At 35.2% G+C, this 12,637-nt stretch overlaps 1 protein-coding gene across 1 annotated transcript; it reads left to right on the top strand.

Annotated features, from left to right (window-relative positions):
• Positions 1–933, top strand: LOC122731906 (olfactory receptor 5D18-like). The gene has a single exon (XM_043972155.1). It carries the CDS (start codon positions 1–3, stop codon positions 931–933), a length of 933 nt encoding a protein of 310 aa, XP_043828090.1.
• Positions 934–12,637: the final 11,704 nt, after the last annotated feature.

Here is a 12,637-nt window from a genome sequence, read left to right as displayed (position 1 = left end):
ATGGTGACCACTGACAGCAATCAGAGTACTGCAGTCATGTTAATCCTTTTAGGATTCTCTGAATATCCACAGCTTAAGGTGCCCCTTTTTCTGTTGTTCTTCGCCGTTTATGCAGTGGCTGTGCTGGGAAATGTAGGGATGATTGTGATCATAAAGATCAGTCCAAAACTACAAAGCCCCATGTACTTTTTCCTCAAGCACTTGTCCTTTGTAGATTTATGTTACTCCACTATAGTCATACCAAAACTACTAGAAAACTTAGTTATAGAAGACAGAAGCATCTCCATCGGGTGCTGCGTTACACAGTTTTCCTTTGGTATGACCTCTGTGATGACAGAGATGGCCTTGTTGGCAGTAATGGCCTATGACTGTTTTGTTGCTATATGTTATCCTTTGCTCTATACAGTTTACGTGTCCCCAAAATGGTGTGTTCTGCTAGTGACTGTGGCATATTCATGGGGTATAATTAATTCTATTGTACTCATCTACTCACTTCTTATACTGTCATATTGTGAGACCAAGATTATTGATAATTTTGCATGTGAATATTCTACTTTGCTCTCTGCTACCTGCTCTGATAAACATTTCAGTGAAATAATCCTTTATATCACTGCAAATTTCAATGTATTGAGCACTGTCATCATTATCCTTACATCCTATATTTTTATCTTTGTCACTATCTTTAAAATGCATTCATCCAGTGGGAGATATAAAGCTTTATCCACTTGTGCCTCCCACTTGACAGCTGTTACCATCTTCTATGGGCCCATGTTCTTTCTCTATTGTATTCCCAATATCCAAAACTCATCACTTGTAGTCAAAGTAGGAACTGTTTTTTATACTGTGGTGATTCCAATGCTAAATCCCTTGATTTACAGTCTTAGGAACAACGATGTGAAGGAAACCTTCTGGAAGTTAATGTATTTCAAATAATTTCTCAATTAGATCATGTATGTGGATTTTATGACTACTGGCTGACATATTCTCATGGACTTTATGGTGATATTTAATTAATTCTCTGAGTCCTGTTCCTTTATTCTTTTCTCTGCTGATCAAACATTCAGTTTCTACAACCATCTAAACATTAGTCATGAAAATTCTTAGGCCAAAGAATAAAAGATATTTGAAATGAGAAAAAACAGTGCCAGAACAACATACAAAAAAAACGAACAAAAAATTTTACCATGTACTCCATGATATTGTATCAACCTCAAATCCTTTCATCAAAGCTCCTTGACAATTAATTGTAAAAATAAATATTTTTTCTACATAATTGAATGTCTATTTTCTTATTTTATCCCTTCACATTTCCACTACTTCATAGAAAAGAAAGTAACATAAATGCAATGTGTCAACTAGGAAGATAGGCAACAAATGTCTATTTCACTTGGGTACAAAAGCAGCACAGTCCAAAAGAGGAAACATCTCTGGGAATTATCAGGAAGACCCACTTTAACAAACCAGTGAGAGATCCTGAGACTCACTGCAGTGATTCAGGGAAATACCAACAATAGGGCTCCCTCCCCCATGTATCTCAGTATAGCCAGGGAAATAGGTAGACTCTAATTTCTAATACCTCAGTGTAATTAAGGATATCCCTGGGTAAAAAGATGACCCCAGAGAACAGATCAACTTCATGCTTCAGGATAGCTCTGGGCAAACAGCAAGATTACCATGTTCTTCAGTGTAGCCCCAGGAAAATGTGAAAAAACACCTCATGGGCCTCAACATACACAGACAGACACTAGCACTAGGACACTTGTTCCCAACCAGATAATCTCTCAGACACCTATAGCTTCTAGTAGCACCAGGTACTGCCCACCTCACCCCCTCAGCACAGCATCAAACTTGAGGATCTCCCATAGGCCTTAGGGCAACACCAATGCAGCTACAGGTAAAAAGCCAGGGTCTACAGACCTTAGCACAAAAAGCCTAAATCAGTACCCCTTCCACCCTGTGAGCAAAACTCACATTTTAAATAAAGGAAAAGGTCCAAAAAAGATGAGCAATAAAAACAACAACAAAAGAATCTGACCTTACAAAGTTATTATGGTAACAGGGAAGATCAAGATATAAACTCAAAAGAGGATAGCAGTATCAAAACACCTTTGTGTAAAACCCCAAAGAAAAATCAGAAGTTGTCTCAAACCTAGAAAGAACTTGAGGAACTGCTCAAAAAGGAGTTTAAAAATAAAATGAGAAAGGTAGAAGAAAAGTTGGGGGAAAAAATGAGAGTAATGAAAAAGTAGTCAACAACTTGAGGGAGGAATTGACTTAAAAAGTTAAATTGTCCAAATGGAAATGGAAATAAAAGTGGAAGCTAATTATTCCATGAGACACAAGGAATCAATCAAAAAAAAAATTTAACAATGAAAGAAAATATAAAGTACCTGTTTGGAAAAAAACTGTCTTTGAAAAATAGATTCAGAAGAAAGAATGTCAGAATCACTGGGCAATGGAGCAGCTAGGAGGCACAGTGGAAAAAGCACTGACCCTGGATTCAAGAGGAGTTGAGTTCAAATCCAACCTCAGACATTTGATACTTACTAGCTGTGTGACCCTGGGCAAGTCACTTAACACTCATTGCCTTGAAAATAAAAAGACATAGGATCACTGGACAACCCAAAAGCTATAATCAAAAGGAGGACCTGGATAGCAACTTTCAGGAAATCATCAAAGAAAGCTGCCCTGATATCATGGATATAGAGGGCAAAAAAGGCATGGAAAGAATCCACCTATCACCTCAGGAACGGGTTCTCAAAATAAAACTCCAAGGAACATTATAAACAAATAATAGAACTATTAAGTCAAGGAAAATACTGTGAGATGCCAGAAAGAAACAATTCCAAAACAATGGAGTCAAAATCAGGATTGCACATGACAACTGTACAATATTGAGAGTTGTGGACCATGACATTCCGGAAAGCAAAGTGACAAAGACTACAATCAAAAATCAACTACCTAGAGGCAGCTAGATCGCACAGTGGTTAAAGCACCAGCCCTGGATTCAGGAGTACCTGAGTTCAAATCCGGGCTTAGACACTTGACACTTACTAGCTGTGTGACCCTGGGCAAGTTATTTAACCCCATTGCCTGCAAAAAAACAAAAATCAACTACCTAGTAAAATTAATTATATTACTTTAGGGGAAAAAGTGGTCATTTAATGAAATTGAAGATTTCATAAGAAGACAAGAATCCAACACCCCCCCCCCAAAAAAAAGGAACTCCAAAATTAAGGCCCAAGAGACGGCTAAAAGGGAAAAAAGGGAAAAGAAAACATATAGACAAATGGATCTGAATTGTTTACATCCCTACATGATGACACATGTAATTCTTAAAAATTGTAGCTCTTGTACTAGAATAAAATGAATATACACAGACAGTGGGGGCATAAGGTGAAATGGAAGAAATCATTAAGGGATAACAAAGACGAGTACACTGGGTGCAAAAGAAAGGTGAGGTAGAATGGTGTAAATTATTTAACATGATGAGGTTCAGAAAACCTATTAGAGTAGAGGGTGAAATAGGATGGTGGTCAATAGGCATTGTTTGAACTTGACTCTCATCAGTATTAGCTCAGAGAAAATAAAATACACAATCCGTTGAATATAAAAACTTTTTCGTTACCCAATGAGAAAGTGGGGGGGGGAGATTAAATAAAAGGGGGAGGAACTGAAGAAGAGAGGGAAGACTGGGAGAGGTGGTAGACAGAAGCAAAATACAGTTGAAGAGGAAAAGGACAAAAAGAGTGAAAAAATAGGATGGAGGGAAATATACAATTAGTAATCATAACTGTGAAAGTGAATGGGATAGACTCTCCCATAAAATGGAAGCAGACAGCAGAGTAGATCAAAGATGAAAATCTGTAATATGTTGTTTACAAGAACAAACACACTTGAAGCAGAGAGATACACTCAAAGTAAAGTTATAGATCAGGAACAGAATCTATTAAGTTTCAACTGAAGGAAGAAAGTAAAAATCAGGGGTAGCAATCCTGATCTCAGAAAAAAACAAAAAAAAATAGAACAAATAAAGAGATAAGAAAGGAAACTTCTTCTGACCAAAATGCAAACAAATATGTGCATACCCTTTGATCCACCAATACTACTACTAGGTCTGTGTCCCCAAAAGATCATTTGAAATATAAAAAATACTTATATGTGCAATAATATTTATACCAGCACTTTTCATGGTGGCAAAACATTGGAAAATGAGGAGATGCCCATCAATTGTGAATGGCTGAAGAAGCTGTTGTATATGAGTAATAGCATACTATTGTGCATTCAGAAATGTTGAACAAAAATATTTCAGAAACAAACAAACAAACTGGAAAGACTTGTATGAATTGATGCTGAGAGTGAAGGAACAGAACCATGAAAACATTATACATAGTAACAACCAGATTGTGTGATAATCATCTATGATAGATTTAGTTCTTCTCAGCAATACAGTGATCCAAGGCAAGTAAAAAGGATTCATGAAGGAAATGCTAGCCACATAAAACATTAAGAATTAATGGACTCTGAATACAGATCAGTGTACTGTTTTTTCAATTACTTTACTCTTTTCCATGATTTTTTTTCTTTTGATTTCTTTCTTCTTTCACAAAGGTAACTTATAAGACAGAAATATATTCTACAAGATAGCACATGTATAACCTGTATCAAATTGCATACTCTTTTAGTTAGAGGGGAGGAAGGGAGAAAAAGTTGGAACTCAAAATCCTGTCTCTGATGTTTAAAATCTAAATTGTGTGGTCACCTTAAATTAGAAGCTTTAGCACCAGTCCTTGGGCATTAAGCATTTATTTATTAAAGCATACCAGGTATTCACATGGAGTTCAGAAAGTTGAGAAAAAGGTCTATTCCAGCCTGCTCATGTTCTTCCTCAAGTGCTCTGTCATGAGCCTGCTTCAACCACTAATTCTGTTCAAACTGAGTATGGAAGTTTTTGATAGGTCTGAAGCAGAGATGGTCCTTACACACTGCTTCAAGCTGATTGGTTAGCATCATCCAAATTCATTGGTTTCACTGGACTTGAAGCTGGTCTCAAGTTGAGTCCAAAGTCCTTAGCTTCTGAGAACAATACCTTCTTGAGGGCTATCCAGGTGTGCTTACACTCTAGTTAACTTGAAGTAGGCTCATCAGCAGTCAAGCACTCTCACTTAATTCAATCAGTTTAGACTAACCTCCAGGTGGGCCTTTGATTGTCTAAATCCCATTATTTTATCACATGTCAAAATGAATAGTTAAAAATTGTCTTGACATGTAATTGGGAGAAAGTACTATTTGAAAAGTACACAGAGGGGGCGGCTAGTTGGCACAGTGGATAAAGCACTGGCCCTGCATTCAGGAGGACCTGAGTTCAAATCCAGCCTCAGACACCTGACACTTACTGGCTGTGTGACCTTAGGCAAGTCACCTAACACCCACTGCCCTGCAAAAAAAAAAAAAGTATACAAAGACCTATGTAATGACACTTAGATTTCCTTGATTTGAAGGCACCTTTAGAAAGATTAAAATTTTTTCATTAATCAAGGGGAATAGATTTAAGCGCTTCTATTTTCAACTTCCCTTAGATCACTTCTCAGAGCACTAGTTTACTATACATGAGATAATAAAAATGAGGCAAGACATCCCTGTTTTTGAGAGGGGGGGGGGTCTTTCTGTACTCTTGCCTAATAGCACCACATAGAGAGTACAGTTTTCAAATATGAGTGCCTCTGTACATGAAGGAAATAAATAAGTTGGAAAGAGTGCAGAATAGGGTGATCCACATGAAAAAGAGACTAATTGTTAAAAGAATTAGATAGGGGCCTGCTAGAGAAAAGACTTAAGGTCATTGATAAATACCTTTAACTAACTGAAGGGCTACCAAGTCAATTAATCAAAAAGTCAACAAGCAATTATGATTTATCAACTAAGCAGTAGATCCTTGTTTAGGCACTGGGTACATAAAAGAAGAAAAAAAAGAGTAAATATTCTATGTATTCACAGATATTACCTTATCCCTTGAAAACAACATCAGAGACATTGTATAAGTATATATAACATAACTCCTAGAGTTATGAAAGATGATTTTTGTGGAGGGAAGGTGGCATTTGAGTTGAACTTTGAAGGAAACTAGAGCTCTTAACATGTGAACTTGGACAATCTATACAAAGGTTCTGAAATGGACAATGAAGTGACATTTGAGGTATATCAAGGCCAATTTTTCTAGGCCATAGAGTTCATGAAGTAGAATAATAATGGAAAGGCCTTTAAATTTCAAGTAGTTTTTGTTTCTTTGTGATCCTGAAAATAAGAATCATTAGCAAAATTCAGTATGATATATTATCTAAAATTGTGCTTGAGGCAAAACCTATAGCAGCTACTGAGGGTGATTGGCTCTAGAAAGGAAGACAAGAAGTAATAGATAGAAATTATAAGGGGATAAATTTAGAATTAATGTATTTTTAAGCCTCATCTTAATTAGAGCAATCCAAGTCAAGTCGGTTTTCCTGAGACTTCATCAGTTCCCCATCATTAAAGTCTTTAGCCAAAAGGCTACATGATCAATGACCTATAAAGGAAAAATGTTTTCAGTTTAGGATTCATATCTTCCAATTCTGAAATGTAATTTTCTTTAACAAGAATCATGGTGAGTAAGATGGAAATGCTCTTAGGATTCTCTGATTACACAGATTTTCAAGTCCCCCTCTTCCTTCTTCTTCTGGTTATTTATGTAGTAACAGGGTTAGGAAATCTAGGTATAATTATGACCATCAGGAAAAAACTCAAACTCCACAACCCCATGTACTTTTTCCTCAGTGATTTATCTTTTGTGGGGTGCTACTGCTGGTGCTCCTGGACCTCACTTCCCTTGTACCCAGGACCCCTCCAAATACCTTCAGATGGTGCCAAAGGACAATTCATGGAGCTGCAGTACCTACAGCAGTACCTGGCTTAGAAGATTATTAGGAATGATCTGTGGTACCAGGGTGAGAGTGGAGCAGGCCATCCCAGATGAGTTTTATCTTAGTTTAAAAATAATTTATCTGTCAGATTTATAGATAAGGGACAAATGTAGACTTAAAAAAGCTATAGAGAGCATTATACATATAACATAGATGATTTTGATTATGTAAAATTAAACCAGTTTTACATACACACACACACACAAACATACACAGAGGAATGCAACCCAAAATGTTTGTAAAGGAGAAAAGAGGAGAAGTTATTTAAACAAATATCTGATAATAGCCGCATTTCTCAACAATATTGAGAACGGAATCAAATTAATAAGACTGCAAGTCTTTCCCCAATAGTGGATAAAGTATATGAACAGGAAGTTTTCAGACAAATCAAAGCTATGTCTTGTCATATTAAAATGCTCTAAATCACTATTGATTAGAGAAATGCAAATTAAAAGAACTCTGAGGTTCAGCCTCATACTTTATCAGATTAATTCATATGACAAAAAAAATAAAGGATAAGTTTTGGAGGGAATGTAGGAAAACCAGGACACTAATGCATTGTTGGTGTACTTGTGAATTGATACAACCATTCTGGAAAACATTTTGGAACAATGCCCCAAAGGCTAAAAAACGATGCATACACTTTGATCAAACAATGCTACTGCTAGTCATTTCACAAAGAGAGAAAAAGAAAATGGAAAATGACCTATTTGTATGGAAATATTTATAGTAGCTCTTTTTATAGTGCCTAAGATTTGGAAATGATAGGGATGCTTATCAACTAGGGAATGGCTAAACAAACTCTGATATATGAATGTGATATAATAGCATGGTTATATAAAAAATGACAATCAAAATGATTACAGAAAAACCTCGAAAGACTAGAAAGACTAGCATGAACTGATGCAAAGTGAAGTACCCAGAAACAGGAGAACATTGTATGCAATAACGGTAATCTTGTATGATGAAAAACTGGAATGACAGCTATTCTAAGGAATACAATTATCTAAGACAATCCAAAGGGACTCATGAGGAAGCATGCTCTTATACTTTGGAGGGAACAGATATTATCTTTTTTTTTTGGGGGGGTGAGGTAATTGGGGTTAAGTCACTTGCCCAGGGTCACACAGCTAGTAAGGGTCAAGTGTTAATATAAAAATACTTTATAAATAAAACAATAAGGTATGAGTTTCTATTATCATATTAGAATGTAAGCACCTTAAAATAGATTATTCCTTGTGACCTATTGCAGATTCCTTTTACTGTTGTCTTCATCATTGGAATATAAGCTCTTTAAGGACAGGGGCAGCCTTTCTTTCTCCTTGCATTTTTCCTAACACTGCTTGAAATAGTGCCTGAAGGGCAGATAGGTGGCACTGTGGATAAAGCACAGGCCCTGGATTTACAAGGTACCTGAGTAAAATCTGGCCTCAGAAACTTGACACTTACTACCTGTGTGACCCTGGGCAAATCGCTTAAACCTCATTGCCCAGCAAAAAACAAAACAAAATAAAACAAAACACACACACACACACACAAACAATGAAACAAACAAACAAAAAAACCACCAAATAAATAAATAAAATTATTCATCCCTAAAAAAAAAAAGAATAGTGCCTGGAAAAAATAGAAATTAATTAATAAATGCTTATTTACTGATGAATATCAGATCCAGTGGTACAGATCACCAGGTTTACTCTTTCCAAGATATTCAGATGATGTATGGCAAACATAGGTAGATTTCACATTTGTTAATACAAAAATACTTTATAGATAAACAAAACTTTTTAAAATGACTATCATTATGTTCGAATGTAAGTACCTTTAAAATAGATTGTTTCCAGCTTTGTACATCTCCAGCATTTAATATATCATTGATGATTAGTGACTATCACCAGGTTTTGGTTGAACATTTTATTTGTTCTTTCATGTAATATTTTAATTTATATTTTATTCTTTTATTCTGGACACGTGGCACAAGTGGAATAGTTTAATAAGAAAAGGGTTGCTATAATAAAGGGGTAATTATCAAAATAATCTGGTACTGCCTAAGAAACAGAGTGGTAGATCTGTGGGAACAGATTAGGTACACAACACCCAGTAATAATTGATGTTAGTAATAACTGATAAAAATTTATTGTTTGCCAAAAACAGCTGGGAAATTTGGAAAAGATTATGGCAGGCCCTAGTAATACATCAACATATCACACTGCATACCAAGACAAGATCATAATGCATGCATGATTTACACACCCAGGTTCATACTATAAGAAACTTAGGAGAGCAAGAAATAGTTTATCTGTCAGATCTATGGGCAAGGGCAGAATTTTGGAAAAAACAAAATACAGAGAGCATTACAAAATGTAAAAGGAAATTGTAATTATATAATATTTTAAAAAGTTTTTGCACAAACAATGTAACAAGAATAAAAGGAAGGGAGAAAACAGGAGAAAAAAGTAATAGGTATGTCATAAAGCCTTTACTTTTCAAAGACAGAAAAAACTGCATCTACTTAATTAAAAGTCATTCCCTAATTGAAAACTATGAACAGGGGGCAGGTAGGTGGTGCAGTGGATAAAGCACAGGCCTTGGAGTCAGGAGGACCTGAGTCCAAAGCCAGCCTCAGACACGTGACACTTAACTAGCTGTGTGACCCTGGGCAAGTCACTTAACCCTCATTGCCCCACAAAAAACAAAAAATAAAAAAAATAAAGTATATGAACAGGAAGTTAGACAGAGCAATCAAAGCAATCTGAAGTTACATTATAAAAAAGGTTCTAAATAACTATTGATTAGAAAAATGCAGAATAAAAAAATTCTGAGGTACCTCCTCACACTTATCCTATGGGCTCATACAGAAAAAGGAAAATCATAATGTGCTGTTGGTATAACTGTGAACTGATCCACCCATTCACAAGAGCAATTTGGAACTGTGCCCAAAGGAGTATAAAACTGTAGATACCCTTAAATCAAACAAGAAAACTGGTAATTCTATGTCCCAAAAATATTTGATGAAGATAAGAGGATCTATTAGTATAAAAACATATTTTAAAACAAAACATATTTTAGCAGCTCATTTTGTGTTGGCTAAGAATTGGGAATACAGGCAATACCCATGATTTGGGGATTGGCAGTGTTTTGAAAAAAAATGAGGAGGACAATTTCAGAAAAACCTGAAAAGAGTGACATGAACTGTATGAAGCAAAATGCAGGGAACAGAATTAGGAGGAAATTGTATGCAGTAAAATAAATACTGTAGGATGAAGTACTGTGTATGACTAAGCTATTCTCAATAATACAGTGATATAAGACAATTCTAAGAAACTCATAAGGAAACATGCTCTCAACTTGAGAGAAAGGAGGGATATTGGTTGAATACAGACTGAAACATGCTATTTTCATTAGTTCTTTATACTTTTTCTATTCTTTCTTTCTCTCTATCCCTTCCTTCCTAACTTCCTTTCATTCATCCATTCATTCTTTCATTCTTTCTTGTTGTTGAGTCTTCTTGTGTTAAATGACTAAAACAGAAATGTTTTACATGAATGTTTTACATGAGAGGGAAAAGGAGGGAGAAAGGGATAGAATATGGAACACAAAACATAAAAAAACAAATGTTAAAACTGTTTTAACATATAATTAGGGGAAATAAATAAGTAAGAAAGAGTATGTAACAAATGTAAAAAATAGTTTACTATAATTTTACTGCATACATGGACTATTGCCTCCTTATGGTCTCCTCATTAAGATCTGAGCACTTCTCTATATGCCAAATATTAAGTGTAGTGCATCGATTTTTGTAAATTCAGAAAAAATGTTTGTTTCCCAGTAGACTGACTAGAAATATATCTTACTTCATAAACTTGATTTTTTATGTACCGGGGGGCATAAAAAATGGAGAAGTATTTTCTAATGACAAAAGTGCTTTGGCACTAGGGTCATCATCAGCTTTACACATCTAGGAAATATATTCACTGCATTCCATGTAGAATGCATGTCTATGGGTGGGAATGAGATTATGAGCTCGTGAGTGCTAGTGTCCAGGGATTATAACAGCAACATCCATAGAGTAGAGATTCAAGAAATATTTATTAATTTCTCTCAATAAACATTTATTAAGGTGATGGCATTCAAGCCTTACTTCTAGTCCTCTGAGGGTTAATCATTGGGTTACATGATAATTTGCATGTAATTTTACATTATATAATCTTTGGGAAAATCTATGTTAATATTTCTGAAGGCAAGAAAAAACCAAATTTGAATACCAATTTAATTTCTAGAACATGGTATTTTCTGAAAGTGACATAGCAGAGAATTTTCTTTTCTTTAATTGCTTCCATTGAGCCCTCATATGTAAGGTCAGTGGAGAGTCTCTAGTGCCTGGGTCCCAAAGGACTTGGAGGCAAATGTAATATCCTTAGCATAAGCAGCATATTCAGGTTTTAGATATGTTCTGAGGACAAATCTCTATCTCTAAGCTTTTCTTTTAAATGGAGAGAATCACATCCATCTACAGTCATTGAAAAAGTCGAAGATTTTTTTGTAAATAATGTATACTACAGGATTAATTCTTATTTTACTCATTAGGAAGGGGTCAGGGAGTGATCTAATTATGAACTTATGTCACAAGCTATACCATCTGTACCATAATTCTAAGAAATGAAACATCCAAGAGATTCTATATTCTGGTAAGTCAATACGTCTGGTAATTTCTCCCCAAATATTTTTTTTCTGGTCTATTAACTTGAATCTTGAATATTCATTTCATAAGTTTCCTGGAAGATCAATCAGAAAGGAAGTGACCAAAAAGGGAGAATAGGAGAGATTTTCTCTAATCATCTTTCTTTTTCTCATCATCACTTTCATCTATTATTTAGTGACCATTTTTGTGCAGGGAATCTAATATCCATGATTAGATTTTCTTCCCAGAAGAAAATTTCAGCATATGTGGGAAGATGATACAGGCACTTACAAAGACCAATACTAAGACAATATCGCTACTTTTAAATTTCCACTGACATTTATAATCTACAGAAACTACAGAAACTGAGATGAACAAAGGCCTGTGGGAATGGAGAGTAGGACTGTCAGGAAATGTTTAATTTTGCGGATGCAGAGCTAGACTTAATTTAGTACGAATCAAGAGATAGGCATCACTCTTTGGGAGAAATGGTATTGCAAAAACATGAAGACAGAAAGTTATATTTCATCTTCAGAGAATAGTGGGCACTCCAATTTGGTAACCACTGTGTCTTCACGTAGATAAAATTATTAGAATACAATGTTGGAAAGAAACCTAATTGTATATCTGGCAAAAATAAAATGAAAAAGATATACTGGAATTAGTAAAGATGGGTAGAGAGAAATGAAAATTTGGTCTATGTACTGGTACTTTAGGAGTAAGGAAAACCTGGGTTCATGTTCTGCTCATAAAATATTTTGGCTGAGTGAAAAAGGTAAAAAAGGTGATTTGGACTCTCCACTATTAAATAAGTATCCAAACATATAAGTGGGAAAAGAGGTCTGAAACTATATCATTGGAGGTAGTTTACATGTCTGAAAGCTCTTAATATGTATGGAATATATGAGTCAAACCAAGCACAAAAATCTGTCATTTAATAAAAACACAGTAATCAGACTCTTTGACCCTAAATAATAATTATTGAGATTTTACTATCAAA

Source organism: Dromiciops gliroides, chromosome 6, assembly GCF_019393635.1.
Source record: "Dromiciops gliroides isolate mDroGli1 chromosome 6, mDroGli1.pri, whole genome shotgun sequence".
NCBI lineage: Eukaryota > Metazoa > Chordata > Mammalia > Microbiotheria > Microbiotheriidae > Dromiciops > Dromiciops gliroides.
The sequence above is the reverse complement of the archived record's forward strand: the minus strand, read 5'-3'. Positions and strand labels throughout refer to the sequence as shown.

Coding starts and splice junctions, on each gene's coding strand:
- LOC122731906 (XM_043972155.1), top strand. CDS start 1: ATGGTGACCACTGACAGCAATCAGAGTACTGCAGTCATGTTAATCCTT.